Here is a 12,478-nt window from a genome sequence, read left to right as displayed (position 1 = left end):
GTGATGTGTCCATCTCCGTAGGATTCTTGTCCCTGTGCTTAGGTTCCTTGTCCATGGGGAAACACTGCTCTGTGCCTTAGGTGATGATTCTTCATATAGGTAGTTTCTCTCTCAGTAGGTTTCAGGTGGGCAGTTCTGCAAACCCTTTCCCAGCGGGGCATGCCATTGCCCTCTCCGCTTTTTTCCTGCTTTTCAAGGACAGGCTGAAGTTGTCGATGCCAGTTAACATTTTTGACTGTGTCATAGAGTGTTTTAGGCTCAGTAAAAGTTAAACAGATATTAAAGGCAGTCAGTTGTACGTTTGTTTCCACATTTTTCCTTCCAAAGGTATAGTAGTGGGGGGGGCGCAGGCCGTGGTGGCAGATTTACGCGCACTACTCGCTCCCCTTCCCGGTCAGTTCTGACAGATTTATCACTTTGCTCTGATAACACGGCATTATTACTTAGCATAGTAACTGGGGTAGGTGAAAGAGCACCCAGAAACAAAAACACATTCTTCATAGTAGATTTTCCCCTTTTTAAATTGGTTCTGTAGAATCCAGAACTGGTGCTAAAGCTGCAAAGGCTGAAGTAGCAGCTACGTGTTTTGCCTCTATTTTGGTTAAAGTCGTTTTACTTGATTTCCAGAGAGTTATTAAGGATTTAGTTTCTTTCGCCCGAACTGAGGGTTCGTCAAGGATTTGAGCTCCAATAGCTTCCCAAGTATGTAAATCAAATGTGCTGTCAAGGCTTGTTATCAGTTTTCTTTCTTTGCTCCACAAAAAGGAGGGGTTTCAAAGACTTCATAATTCTTAATCACTCTCTTAGACAGCAGATTGTGGAGGAATTGTCTCACAAGCCCCTGATGTTTTAAAGGGTTCAGCTGTTACCGATAGTCCAGTTGGGGCAGTAAGTACATAATCACTTTCCATCATCATTTATCACTTCCTCAAACAACTTATCCCCGAATTTCTTCCATTCGCCCCGCTCAAACACTGTGTCTGGATTCACGAAACACCCCTTAGCCACCCCGTAAGCTAATAGCCCTGGGAGTTCTTGGGACAATCGATCTCTAGAGTCCCACGCTTTTCTAAAAAGCACTTAAGTAAATCATAAGCCGCTTGTCATTCCATTATTACTCACGTACCGTTGCAACCTTTGCAAGACCTGCGGCGGAACTTTCTGACAGGACCCCTTCTCGTCCTGGGCATGGACCCCCTTTTGTGTCCTCTCCGCCTCCTCTGCGGTCCTGGCGTGCAGACCCCCTTTTGTGTCTCGCCGCCTTGACCTCGCAGCAGGACCAGCTGTTCCTAATGTTCCGCCGGTTCCCGAGTTCGGATTACTGAAGCAGAGTCCCCATCCGGCAGGGTCCCTGTTCGGGCGCCATTTGTTGGATCAATCCTCCGGGAGGAACCGACGGAAGGAAGACACAGACGCTCAATGTGAGTGTTCAGTATACTTCACTTTATTAGCCGTGTCGCTTTCTTATATACACCTTGATAATTAGCTCATACATATTGCAATAGCTAAGCTCATCATTGGTTAATGTGCTAAATGCCAGCCCGTCCCTTCTGTGTTCTGTTTACACATTCCTGCGGTTAGAGCAGCTCCTTATCTTCTCCTGCAGCTATAACAGAGGCAGCAAGATCCAGTCACAGTCGGCTCCAAGGTTAGGCCGACTGTGAACTAACCCTTACCCTATTTACAGCATTCTAAGCGGATCCAGGCTGCCATGTCCCTTCTCTGTTAGCCAACACTGAACCATGCTCCCCACAGTGGAGTATGTAAATGTAACCTTTAGCTAAGAGCCAATTAGAATACGACAGGTACAACACGTGGTAGGAACAGTATCAAAGGAAGGGTGTGCTTGCAATGAAGTTGAAGTTGCTTTATCAATCACACTGATTGGCAGCATCTTCCCTCTCGTCGTGGCACCCATCCTTGGTAATAGTCTGGTAATAATCTCTTCCCTTGAGGGAATTTTGGGGAAAATGTGAGAATTAGGGAATTTGGGGGGAAATAGAGCATTTTTGGGGAAAATAGAGGATTTTGGGGGAGATATGAGGATTTGGGGGAATTCCTGGTTCCTTGGGCATGGAGAACATCCTGGAGTGAGAAGGGGTGAAGCTGGATGAGTCATGGCTGGGATTCCGGGAAGAATTTGGGTGAAATTCCAATGGTTTTGGAGTTTGTGCTTGAAAGAGACCTGGATCTTTGTGCCAGGGAGATGCCAGGAGGTGGGGACATGGCGATGGGGTGGTGACCACCATCAGCAGCACCACCACCATCTCTGGCACAGTAGTCGGTGGCCGTGTCATCGTCGTTGACTGATGATGCGTATCGGGTGTCCCAACCATCTCCAGCCCCTTCCCAGGGAATCCTTATGCCCTGGGATCTTTGATGGTTGGACCAACCCTTGGCCATTGGCCTCCGGCTTTGACCATTTCCCTCCAACATCAACCCCTTTCACCCCAACCCTCAACGATCACCCCAACCCTCAACTGGTCACCCCAACCATTTACTCCCTCAGTGTCAGGTCATTCTCTGTGTCCCTCCCCCTCCAGAGGATCATTTGGGTTTCTTGACAGTGGCAGAGATGTTACTCTCTGTGGGACTCCACATCAGTGCCTTTGGCAGCAGAGAGGCAGCAGGAGCCCCAGTGAGAAGGGAAATTGGGCTCCCCATTCTGGTTCCCCCATGTCCAGGCAGCCCTGCAGCAGCCCTACTGCTGCCATCAGCTGAGCACATCAGCAGAGGGGGTGCTGCTCTGTGAGGGTGGGTTTAGAAAGGGCACAAATGCCAGACTGGGACAGGGGTAAGGGAGGAGGGGGGAACATGAGGAAAGATCCCAGACACACCAGGGTCAGTGAGGAAGGAGGGGGAGTAGGAGTTCCCTCTCACAGAGTTAAGAAGGAGAAAAATAGCCCTTCCTATCCCAAAGGCTTTTAATAGGAACAAGTGGAGAGGCACAGAGTGACCACAGCAGAATAAACAGAGAGCAAACCCCGGGCTGTTTCTGCTGCCCCTGGGAGAAGGCAGCCGGGTCCCTGGTGCTCAGGGCTCTCCCAGCTGCACAGACCTCTCCTCCCTCCTGGCTGCACCCAGCGGCATGGCCGGGATGGGCTGTGCTGGCCCAGAGCTCAGGGGCTGCTGTGCACTGAGCTCTGGTGTCACAGCCTTGGTGTCCTCAGGGGGATGTGCCAGAGACACCTCGTCAGCATCGTCATAGACTGTACTGTCCTGGGGAGGGGACCAGGCATCTCCCTCAGCTCCAGGGGCCTCAGCACGTCTCTGGGGGTGCAGGTGTGTCCCTGCAAGCAGCAAGACAGCCCACTGAGTGATTGTCCCACGAGGTGCCCATCCTGACCTGTACATCACCTTCCTCCCTTCTCCTCACCAGTGCAGAAATATTCACCTCCCTCTTCCACCAAGGGTCCCCCCCCAAGGAAAACACCCAGGGCAGGTTGGTCTATTGCCAGATTGTGGGCTCTCAATATGGCAGCAATTCATCTGGCACCCCAGGAACCCACAGCACTGCCTGTCCCTCTCACCTCCAGGTGCATCCCTGGGACCAGCTCCATCCTCTGGTGCCCTGGGCATTTCCCAGTCTCCTTGCCCAGACACTGGATCCTCCCCAGGCTCAGAAACCTCCCTGGCATCGTCAAAGCCATCTGCTGGGTCATCTCTGCGCAGGACAGGCATGTCTGAAAGGAGAAGGGAGATGCTGACAGTGAGAAGACACATCCTGCAGAGCAGAGGAAGGGAGGAAGGGCAGGGACATGGGCCTCAGAGACTGGATTTGGCAGCACCAGAGGATTCCCCTGCCCATTTCCTCCCCTGCTGCTCACGGTGACACTGGTGTCCATCACCAGTGTGCAGGGAGGAGAGATCCACCCCTTCCTGCCCCCCATTACCTGGTGCTGATCCTGGACCATCCTCCTCCTCAATGTCCTCATAGTGGGTCTGCATCTTGTTCAGGGACCCCTCTGAGTAGGAGCCTGGGGAAAGTGATGGAAGTTTTATGGGGTGAGTTCTGCTGACCCAGCTTGTGCTCAGTGCTGCTGGGGACAGGGGACCCACCGAGCCAGGGCTGCATTGGATGGCGGGTCAGGAGTTTCCTTGCTCTCCTGGGAAAAACCCCAACTCACAGGGGCTCCCAGAGCTGCCCCAGGACAGCCCCTTCCCTCACCCCTCAGCTGACAATGGGATGTGGGGACACACAGAGAGGGGCTGTCCACTGGCTGGGACAGGATGAGCTGGTGAGGATGAAGCTTTTCTGCAGCCCCAAAACCTGTCTGCTCTCCCCACAGAACCCACAGCCCCAGTGCTGCAGGGACCTTGGGCCAGGGGGCTGCAGGGGGTCAGTCTTAGGTGGGGGCCAGGGGAAAGAGCCTTAGAGATATGGCCCCCATGAGGGACCCACACCCACCTGATATGCTGAACCTTGCCTGCTTCTCCAATGCTGGGCTGTACCCGATCTCTTCATACAGGGCCTCAGGGAAGGGCTTCCAGGCTCGCTCAGAGGCTGCAGACAAGAGGCAGGTCTGGCTCAGGGATGTGGCTCAGGGATGGGCAGTGAAGGGATGGATCCTGATCCGCTCCCCCTGCCCTGTTCCCCCAGCTCAGCCCAGGGCTGTCCCCACAGCACAGCCCCACTGTGCTGTTCAGTCACTGTTGCCACTTCCTCAGGAAGGGCAATGTCCCCATGGAGATGGTCATGGGCAGTGACACCCTCATCATCCCTCAGAGACAGCCCTTGTGCCCCTCTGGAACCTGGATCCTGTTCCTGGTGCTGAGCTTGGAGCAGCTCCTGCCTTTCCTCTCCCCTGGAGCTGTCCACTCTCTGCCCAGTGGATCCATTACACAGCCCCTGCCCTGCTGGGGGGAGGTAAGGGTTGGGTGGAGGAACAGCCAGGGGTCCTGATGCTGAAAGGATGGGAGGTGCTGCCCAATGATTCTCCCAGCATCTCGCACCCCCAGAGCCCCCTCCCCATATACCCAGAGCACTACCCGTGGCACATCCTCATCTATCCTCCTTTATCCCATCTCCCCAGCCCAGCTGTGCCATTTCTCTCCTGGCCCCATCCCTGACTCCCCCCACGTCTGGACTCTCTCTCCCCCTTACTGCTGGTTGCCCATGGTCAGGCAGTCAATGGGGTGATACATAGGACTGTGGGCAGCACACACTCCTGTCCCCCAGCTCTGCCTGTACCACTCACTGACACCCCACAGCACCCCTGGCCTTGCCAACACCCATCTTCACCTGGGAGCATGGAGAACAAACCCACCTTTGCGCCCAGCCCTGGCGCTCCACGCTTGCCCAGCCAGGAGGGCCAGGAGCAAGCAGAGAAGGGCTCCCAGGATGATACAGATGATGACAAGCAAGGACTCTCTCCTGCTGCTTGTCACACGGCCGCGGGTGGCATCTGCACAGGCAGGAAGCCAGAAATAGCAGCCCCAGGGCTGGGAGAGGTGGGGGGCTGTGACACCACAGTCCTGACCCCGTGATACCGGGGTAAGGGACCCCAGAGGTGAGTGATGGGGAAGGTTCCACCATTCTGGGGACTGACAGCCCTCCCTAACCCCACCCCCCCCCACTGCTGACCCAGTGACACCTTTTGGGAGTTTCCCACCTCTGCAAGGAGCCCCTTCCCCCTGGCTGTGGGTCACAGCCCGGCCCTGGGAAGAGCCAGCGCTGACACACAGGACAGGTTACCTGCTCGGGGGGTTGGTGCTGTGGTCCTGGGTGCAGCTGCAGAGGAAGAGAAGGAGAGCTGTGGATTAACTGGGATACTGCAGCGCTGGGTAATTGGTACTGAGGGGCTGGTTACTGGGGACACTGGTGGGGTGGTTGCTGGCAATACTGGTGGGACTGCCATGGGGCTCTCCCAACCAGTATGCACCCACCCCCAAACCAGTATGAACCCCCAAAAAAACATGATATAACCCCAAAACTAGTATGAACCCTCCAAACCAGTACAGAACTACCCAAACCCAGTATAGACGCCCTAAAACCAGTAAAACCCCCAAGACAAGTATGAAACCCCAGAAACCAGTATAGAACTCCCAAGAGTAGTATAAAACCTCACAAACCAGTATGAATTCCCTAAACCAGTATGGACTGCCAAAATCAGTATAGAATCTCGCAAATCAGTATAGAACACCAAATCAGTACACAACGCCCTCAAACCTGTATGAACCCCCAATAAAACCAGTACAGAATCCCCTCAAACCAGTATAGACCCCCCTGAAAACCAGTATGTACCCCCCAGATCAGTACGAACACCCCAAAACCAGTATAGCACCCCTCAAACCAGTATAGAACCCTGAAAAACAGCTGCAGAGGAGAAGAAGGAGAGCTGTGCTGAGAGGCTGGGTGTGCAGGTCCTGGGGAGCCTCCTCTCTGACACTCCGGGGGTGTGTGCATGTGTGCAGACATCCCTGGCACATCCCACCCACACTGGCCCTCCTGTGGGGCTGCTCCTTCAGAGGTGGCCAGGCAGGAGCCCAGGGCCCTGCTCGGGGCCACGGGCAGGACAGTGCAGCCCCCGGGAGATGCTCACCAGAGCAGTTCACGGCAGCGTCCTCCTTATGCCGGCAGGCGCCGCTGTCCCCGGGCCGGGCCCAGCATTGCTGCAGAGATGGCTCTGTGCCCCGGCACTCCACCTGCTCCAGCCAGATGGGGCCCGTCCCCTTCCCAGACGCCGCCTCGCCCAGGGCAGACACTGCGGGGCCACAGCCCAGCTGCCGGCACGCCACTGCCGCGTCCAGCATGTCCCAGGAGTCGTCGCACACCGTCCCCCAGGAGCCGCGGTGCCAGACCTCCACTCTGCCCGAGCACCCGCTCTCGCCTCCCACCACACGGATCTTCTCCCTGTCTGGAGAAGGCAGAGACCCCTCAGGGCTCCAGGGCAGCAGGCAGAGCCCTGCCAGGGGAGAGGCCTGCAGAGGAGCAGCTACCTGTGCAGCTCGTGGAGTTTGGGCACGTGGATTCCAGGGCTGGGGCCTTTCCTGGCTGTCTACCTGTAGAAGGAAATGTTGTGGTGAGGGGCTGCAGCAAGGGGGTCATGTGGCAGAGAGAGGGGCTGAGTTCTGCCTGTGCATCCCTAAGTCACTCAAGGGACACACCCGACAATGTGGGGGACCTTGACTGCCCAGCCCCAAAGGGAGCCTGGTTCACAGAGGGCAGGATAGGGGACACTCTTTGGAGAGTGTCTCTTTGGAGAAAGAGACCTGATGGGTCTCTTCTGAGACCCCTTCTGCAGACTCCTCTGCCTCCCCCAGGCACTGCTGGCAGCCTGGCTGCCCGCTGCTGCTAAATGTGGGGGTCTGAGAGCTGAAGGCTCCTTTGTGCCACCACCAGCAGCAGAAGGGTCTGGCATGGAAAAGAAAAGCCCCCGTGGGCTCTGTCTGTGTCTTACGGTGCCCAGAATGGAGCAGGAGCTGGGGATGCTGGTGCCCGGGTAGCTCAGAGTTACCCTGGCAGGTGATGTGGGTCTCATCGCACAGGTCAGTGCAGGACTGTGGGTGCCAGGGAGTGGAGGGACACTGCCAGAAGGAGCTGTGACTCTTCCCACACTCCACACGATCCAACCAGGCAGGGCCACTCATCATTCCATAAGTCAGGAATGGATCCAAGGATACTGCATCCCCGCAGCCCAGCTCCTTGCACGCCAGAGACACCGTTTGGGGAGTCATTGAGTTGGAGCAAATGCTCCCCCAGGTCCCGTTATAGAAAACCTGCAGGCGCCCGGAGCAGCTGCCGTTGTTCTCCAGCCTCAGGGCCACAAACTCTGTGAGGAGAGAGGCCAAAAGGAAAAGGATGGTGCAGGGATGTGGGATCAGGGGTGTCCATCTAGTCCTCAGGTCCTCAACATGAAAAGACATGGCCAGACAGTCCCCCTGGCAGCCCCTGACAGACAGACAACCCTTCCCTCCATTGTCTCCCCAGAGATGCCATGTGGGACAGAGAGGACCTGTGTGTGGGTGTCCCCAGCATGGGCTTGGGCAGGGGCTCAGCAGCAGCCAGGGACAGCCTCAGCCATTGCCGGCTCTCCCCTTGTCCCAAGCTCCCCTGTCCCTGGGCTCCCAGCACAGCTCCCAGCACAGACCTGAGCAGACGACTCCGGCGTCCTCTTTGTGCCCGCAGTCGGGCTGCCCCCAGGGCCGTGCCGGGCAGTCCCAGAGAGCAGCTTCGGCCCCCGAGCAGCTCACGCTGCCCAGCCAGACCTGCCCGGTGCCTTCCCCGAAGCCAGCAGAGCCAACGGCCTCCACCGCCCCTCCGCAGCCCAGCTGCTGGCAGACGACGGCGGCGTCGGGCAGGTCCCAGCCGTCATCGCAGACGCTCCCCCAGCTGCCCCGGTAGTAGATCTCCACTCTGCCTGCACAGCGCCCGGGCCCGTTCACCAGCCGCACCCGACGGCTCCCTGCAGCAGGAAGAAGCCCAGCTGCTGTCAGGGGATGGTGCCCACCCAGCCCAGAGCCCGGGGGGCCCTGCAGTGCCACTCACCCTGGCAAACGACCCCCACGTCCTCGGCAATCCCAGCTGCCAGCGCGCTCTCGGGCAGGGAGGTGTTGCAGAGGGTCAGGTGGGGCTCATGTCCTGTGCACCGCACCCCTCGCAGCCCCACAGGACCCGTCCCTCTCTCAGGCTTTGGGGGGTTGTAGGCTCTCTCTGCCTCTCCACACCGCAGCTGCCGGCACACCACGCTGGCCTCCTGCACGTCCCACTGGTCATCCAGGACTCGGCCCCAGGTCCCGCGCTGGAAGATCTCCACTCGCCCGTCACACCGGCTGCCTCCACCCACCAGCCGCAGGGCCCCGGAGCTGTCTGAGCCTGGGGAGAGCAGCCATGGCCCAGCCTCAGCAGCACCAGAGAGCCCAGAGACCTGCAGTGCCTCTCCAGGCTCTGGAAGCCTGATGGCCCCCTTGAGATCCATTGCCTGCCCAAGCACTCTGCATTGAGCTTCAGGAGCAGTTTTTCTCATGGTTGGTTTCCCAGGGACTGAGCCCTGTTGGGCAAGACACTCTCTTTGCTCTTGGTGGGGCACAGACACCCAACATGTCCCTGCTGAGGCAGATGGGGCAGCTCCTGCAGGAGGGAGTAGCAGATGGTTGGATGGCCTGGAGATGGGCAGCACCAGGAGAAGCCGTGCTCATCCTCTGCCCTGGCACTGCTGATACATGGGACACCCCACACATCTCTGCATCTCTGGGGATCAGGGACTGGGAACTGGTTTGACTCCAAGACTTCTGGTGGCTCCAGGGCCTGATCCCTGTCCCAGGAAGGCAGAGATGTCTGACCCTGTTCAGTGTCAGCTCTCCCACATCAGAGCGTTCAGTCGGAGCAGATCAAGCTCTCCAGATCACTCCAGGTGAAGGGAGGTTTTCTCCAGGGAGAAGTTCACCCTGTGGCTGCCATGGGATCCCTTGCTTTGGGTGGCCATGTCACACCCCAGGGGAAAATGGGGGTAAGACGCTGTTTTCCCAGCACTCACCTGAGCAAATGACAGCAGCGTCCCTGTCGTGGGAGCATGGGGAGGCTCCCAGGGCAGTCACTGGGCACTGTCCCAGCTGGGCTTCTGTCCCATCACAGTGGAATGACTCTCTCCAGGTGGGGCCGGTCCCTCTCCCAAAACGCCCTCCTCCAGGAAGGGCCTCAGCAAACCCGCAGCCGAGGTGGCGACAGAGAACGTGGGCGTCCAAGAGGTCCCAGTGGGAGTCACAGAGGGTGCCCCAGGTCCCCAGCACCTGGACCTCCACCCGCCCATCACAAGCTGTGCTGCCATTCACCAGCCTGAACCCTGTGTACTCTGGGGACAAAGACGAGAAAAAGGTCATTGGTTCTCTTCACCTATGGCAGTTGGAGGACTGGCCAGATGGACAGCCTTCCTTTCTCCTCCTTCTGCATTCTCTTAGGGCTGCAGAAAAAGACATCGTCCCTCCTGCTTTCATACCCAGCAATGTGCCCAGACCCCTTACTTGTGCATGTGACACTGGCATCATTGGCGTGGGTGCAGGGTGGATGTCTGGGGGACCCTGTGGGGCAGAAGGCGAGAGAGGATTCATTCCCCAAGCACTGCAGCTCCCTGTCCCAGATGGAACCAACACCTTCTCCAAAATGAGCTGCCCCAGGGATGGACAGGGCTACCCCACACTGCAGCTCTTCACAGACCACGTCAGCGGCTTTGGGACCAAAGTCCAAGTCACAGACAGTTTTCCACTGGTTCTCATCACGGATCTCCACTTGTCCTGAGCAGGGGCTGCCCCCTCCAACCAGCCGCACAAACCCTGGAGCAAGCAAAGACCCCTGTGAGTTCCCAGAGCCCTCTGGCAATGTGCTGAGCATGTCTCACCTCATCTCTCAGGTGGCTACAGGCAGCTCCCAGTGGGTGCTGATGGCACAAACCCACCAGAGTCCCTCCCTGCTCTCCAGAAATCAGCACAGCACCGGGGGCTGGCTGTTCTCCCACAGCCACAGGCACAGGCACCGCTCAGATAAACTGCTGCTCTTCTGGAGACCCTGGGCTGCTGGGCACGGGCCCCAGGCCCTGGATGGGCCCAAGGAGATGGTCCTAGGTGCTGTTGTCAGTGGCAGCCTGCTCTGCACCTACAAGCTCAGGGCCAGGCCCAGGAACCCCTTGGAGCCACCAGAAATGCCCCCCTCAGTCCCAGAGGGTTCTGCAGTGTGGGTGTACCCACAACCACTGTCTGCACCAGCCTCCAGCTCCAGCACCCACCCAGGGAGGGGTCCTCATCCAGGGCAAGAGCGTACCGCAGGTGTGCACAGCACCCATCTCCCTGCTTTAGGCACCCACAGAGGGTGGGCTGAGCCACATCAGGGGTCAGCCTGTTTCAGGTTCCTGCTGGGCTTTCCTTGGGGATGAGGACACTGGGGATGAGGACTGTGGCCAGTCACACTGCCGACAATCCCATCTCGGCAGTGTGACCAGCCACACCCAGCCCTTCTCCAGTACCCCCTTGTTTCCCTGAGGGCACAGCCAGGTCCCTTCCCCCATCCTGGCCGCAAAAGTGGGGAATGGGCTGCATCCTTACCTGAACATGTCACTCCAGCATCCCATCTGTGACTACAGCGCCCTTGACCTGAGCCTCTCTTTGTGCAGTCAGACAGGGCAGACTCGGTGCCACGACACTCAACACCAGCCATCCAAACGGGGCCAGATCCTTGCCCAAAGTGTGCAAGCCAATGAGCTGCAACAGCATTCCCACAGCGCAGCTGCTTGCAAACCACTGCAGCATCGGTCTTGTCCCATAAGTAATCACACACGGTCCCCCACTGTCCCTGTTGTTTCACCTCCACTCTTCCAGCACAGCGTCCACCACCATTTTCCAGCCTCACCTCTGCAGCCCCTGAAACACAAACACGGGAACATTCAGGAGAGCACTGAGCCCTAGACCACATGTCTGGAGGTCCCTCCTGCCCAGGCCAAGTCATAGGTACCAGTGTGAGCCATCTCCCCTTCCACACTGTCCTCAGGGTTCTTCCACACTGTCTTCAGGGCAATGTGGAGGGTCCTTTTTCTCTCTGGGGCTTTCACAGGGCACCATCTCCCCACATGTCCAGACCCCTCTGCATGGCCCTGTGCCCCCAGGCCCACAGCTCCCTCTAGACCCAGAGAATCACAGGGAAAGGAACATGTTCAGTTGACTTGGGATACATCTTCCCCTCAGCTCAAGTGACACCACCAAAGATACCCCATTCCCAGGGATATCTTGGTGTTCCCAGTGGTGCCTGCTGGCCTTGTCTGTGGGACAAGGATCCTGCACTTACCTCTGCACAGATGAACCCAGAGCAGCAGACACAGCACCTGAGGGGACAGGAGTCCCTCCATCCCCAGCCTCAGCCTCCTGTCCTGCTGGAACAGCCCTGCAGCACCTCACTCCCTGTCACAGCTCCTGGGGCCCCACAGAGACGACAGTGATGAAAGGGTAATATATCTCTGTAGATGCAGACCCAGCTGCATGAGGAGCCAATCAAAGCGGCAGCACCTTTTTAGACATTATCTGGAGCTATCTCCCCTCTGACACAGCCCAGCCCTCCAATGAAATCCTCCAGCTCCGTTCATGACCATATATGAGGGACACAGAGGTCCCACTGCGCATGTCACTGTCATTGCGGCAGGGGATCATCATGGGACAAGCTGGGTGGGGAGGAGAAATGGGTCTGTCCCCCCTTGGTCCCTGCTGGGGCACTGGGAGCAATGAGCATCTCCTCTGCTGGGCTTATCCAAGAACCCAGGGCTAAGAATGTCCAGGCACCACTAAGCCATGGGAACCTCGGAGCTGGGAGTGCTCCGGGTCTGTGTCTGTGTCAGGCTGGAAAGGAAACAGCCCCTGCTCCTGCTCCAGCCCCGCTGTGCTGGGAGCAGCAGCTGGGAAAAGCCCTTGGCCAGGGGCAGAGCTCCACCCCAGGAGTGCTGGCTGGCCCCTTCCTCCCCGCTGAGCCCCACGGTGGGTCTCTCGCAGGAGCCCGGGCTGG

The 12,478-nt window shown here is 57.8% G+C and overlaps 1 protein-coding gene across 1 annotated transcript; it reads right to left on the bottom strand.

Annotated features, from left to right (window-relative positions):
• Positions 1 to 900: 900 nt before the first annotated feature.
• On the bottom strand, positions 901 to 10,775 carry LOC311202480 (scavenger receptor cysteine-rich type 1 protein M130-like; the record flags this gene model as incomplete). The annotated part of the gene is made up of 11 exons (XM_084277065.1): positions 901 to 980; positions 3,894 to 3,977; positions 4,409 to 4,504; positions 5,268 to 5,405; positions 6,543 to 6,857; positions 8,091 to 8,405; positions 8,489 to 8,809; positions 9,477 to 9,791; positions 9,961 to 10,017; positions 10,135 to 10,269; positions 10,754 to 10,775. 11 exons carry the CDS (start codon positions 10,773 to 10,775, stop codon positions 901 to 903), a joined length of 1,878 nt encoding a protein of 625 aa, XP_084133191.1.
• Positions 10,776 to 12,478: the final 1,703 nt, after the last annotated feature.

This window comes from Gallinula chloropus, assembly GCF_964237585.1.
Source record: "Gallinula chloropus genome assembly, chromosome: 30".
Lineage (NCBI taxonomy): Eukaryota > Metazoa > Chordata > Aves > Gruiformes > Rallidae > Gallinula > Gallinula chloropus.
The sequence above is the reverse complement of the archived record's forward strand: the minus strand, read 5'-3'. Positions and strand labels throughout refer to the sequence as shown.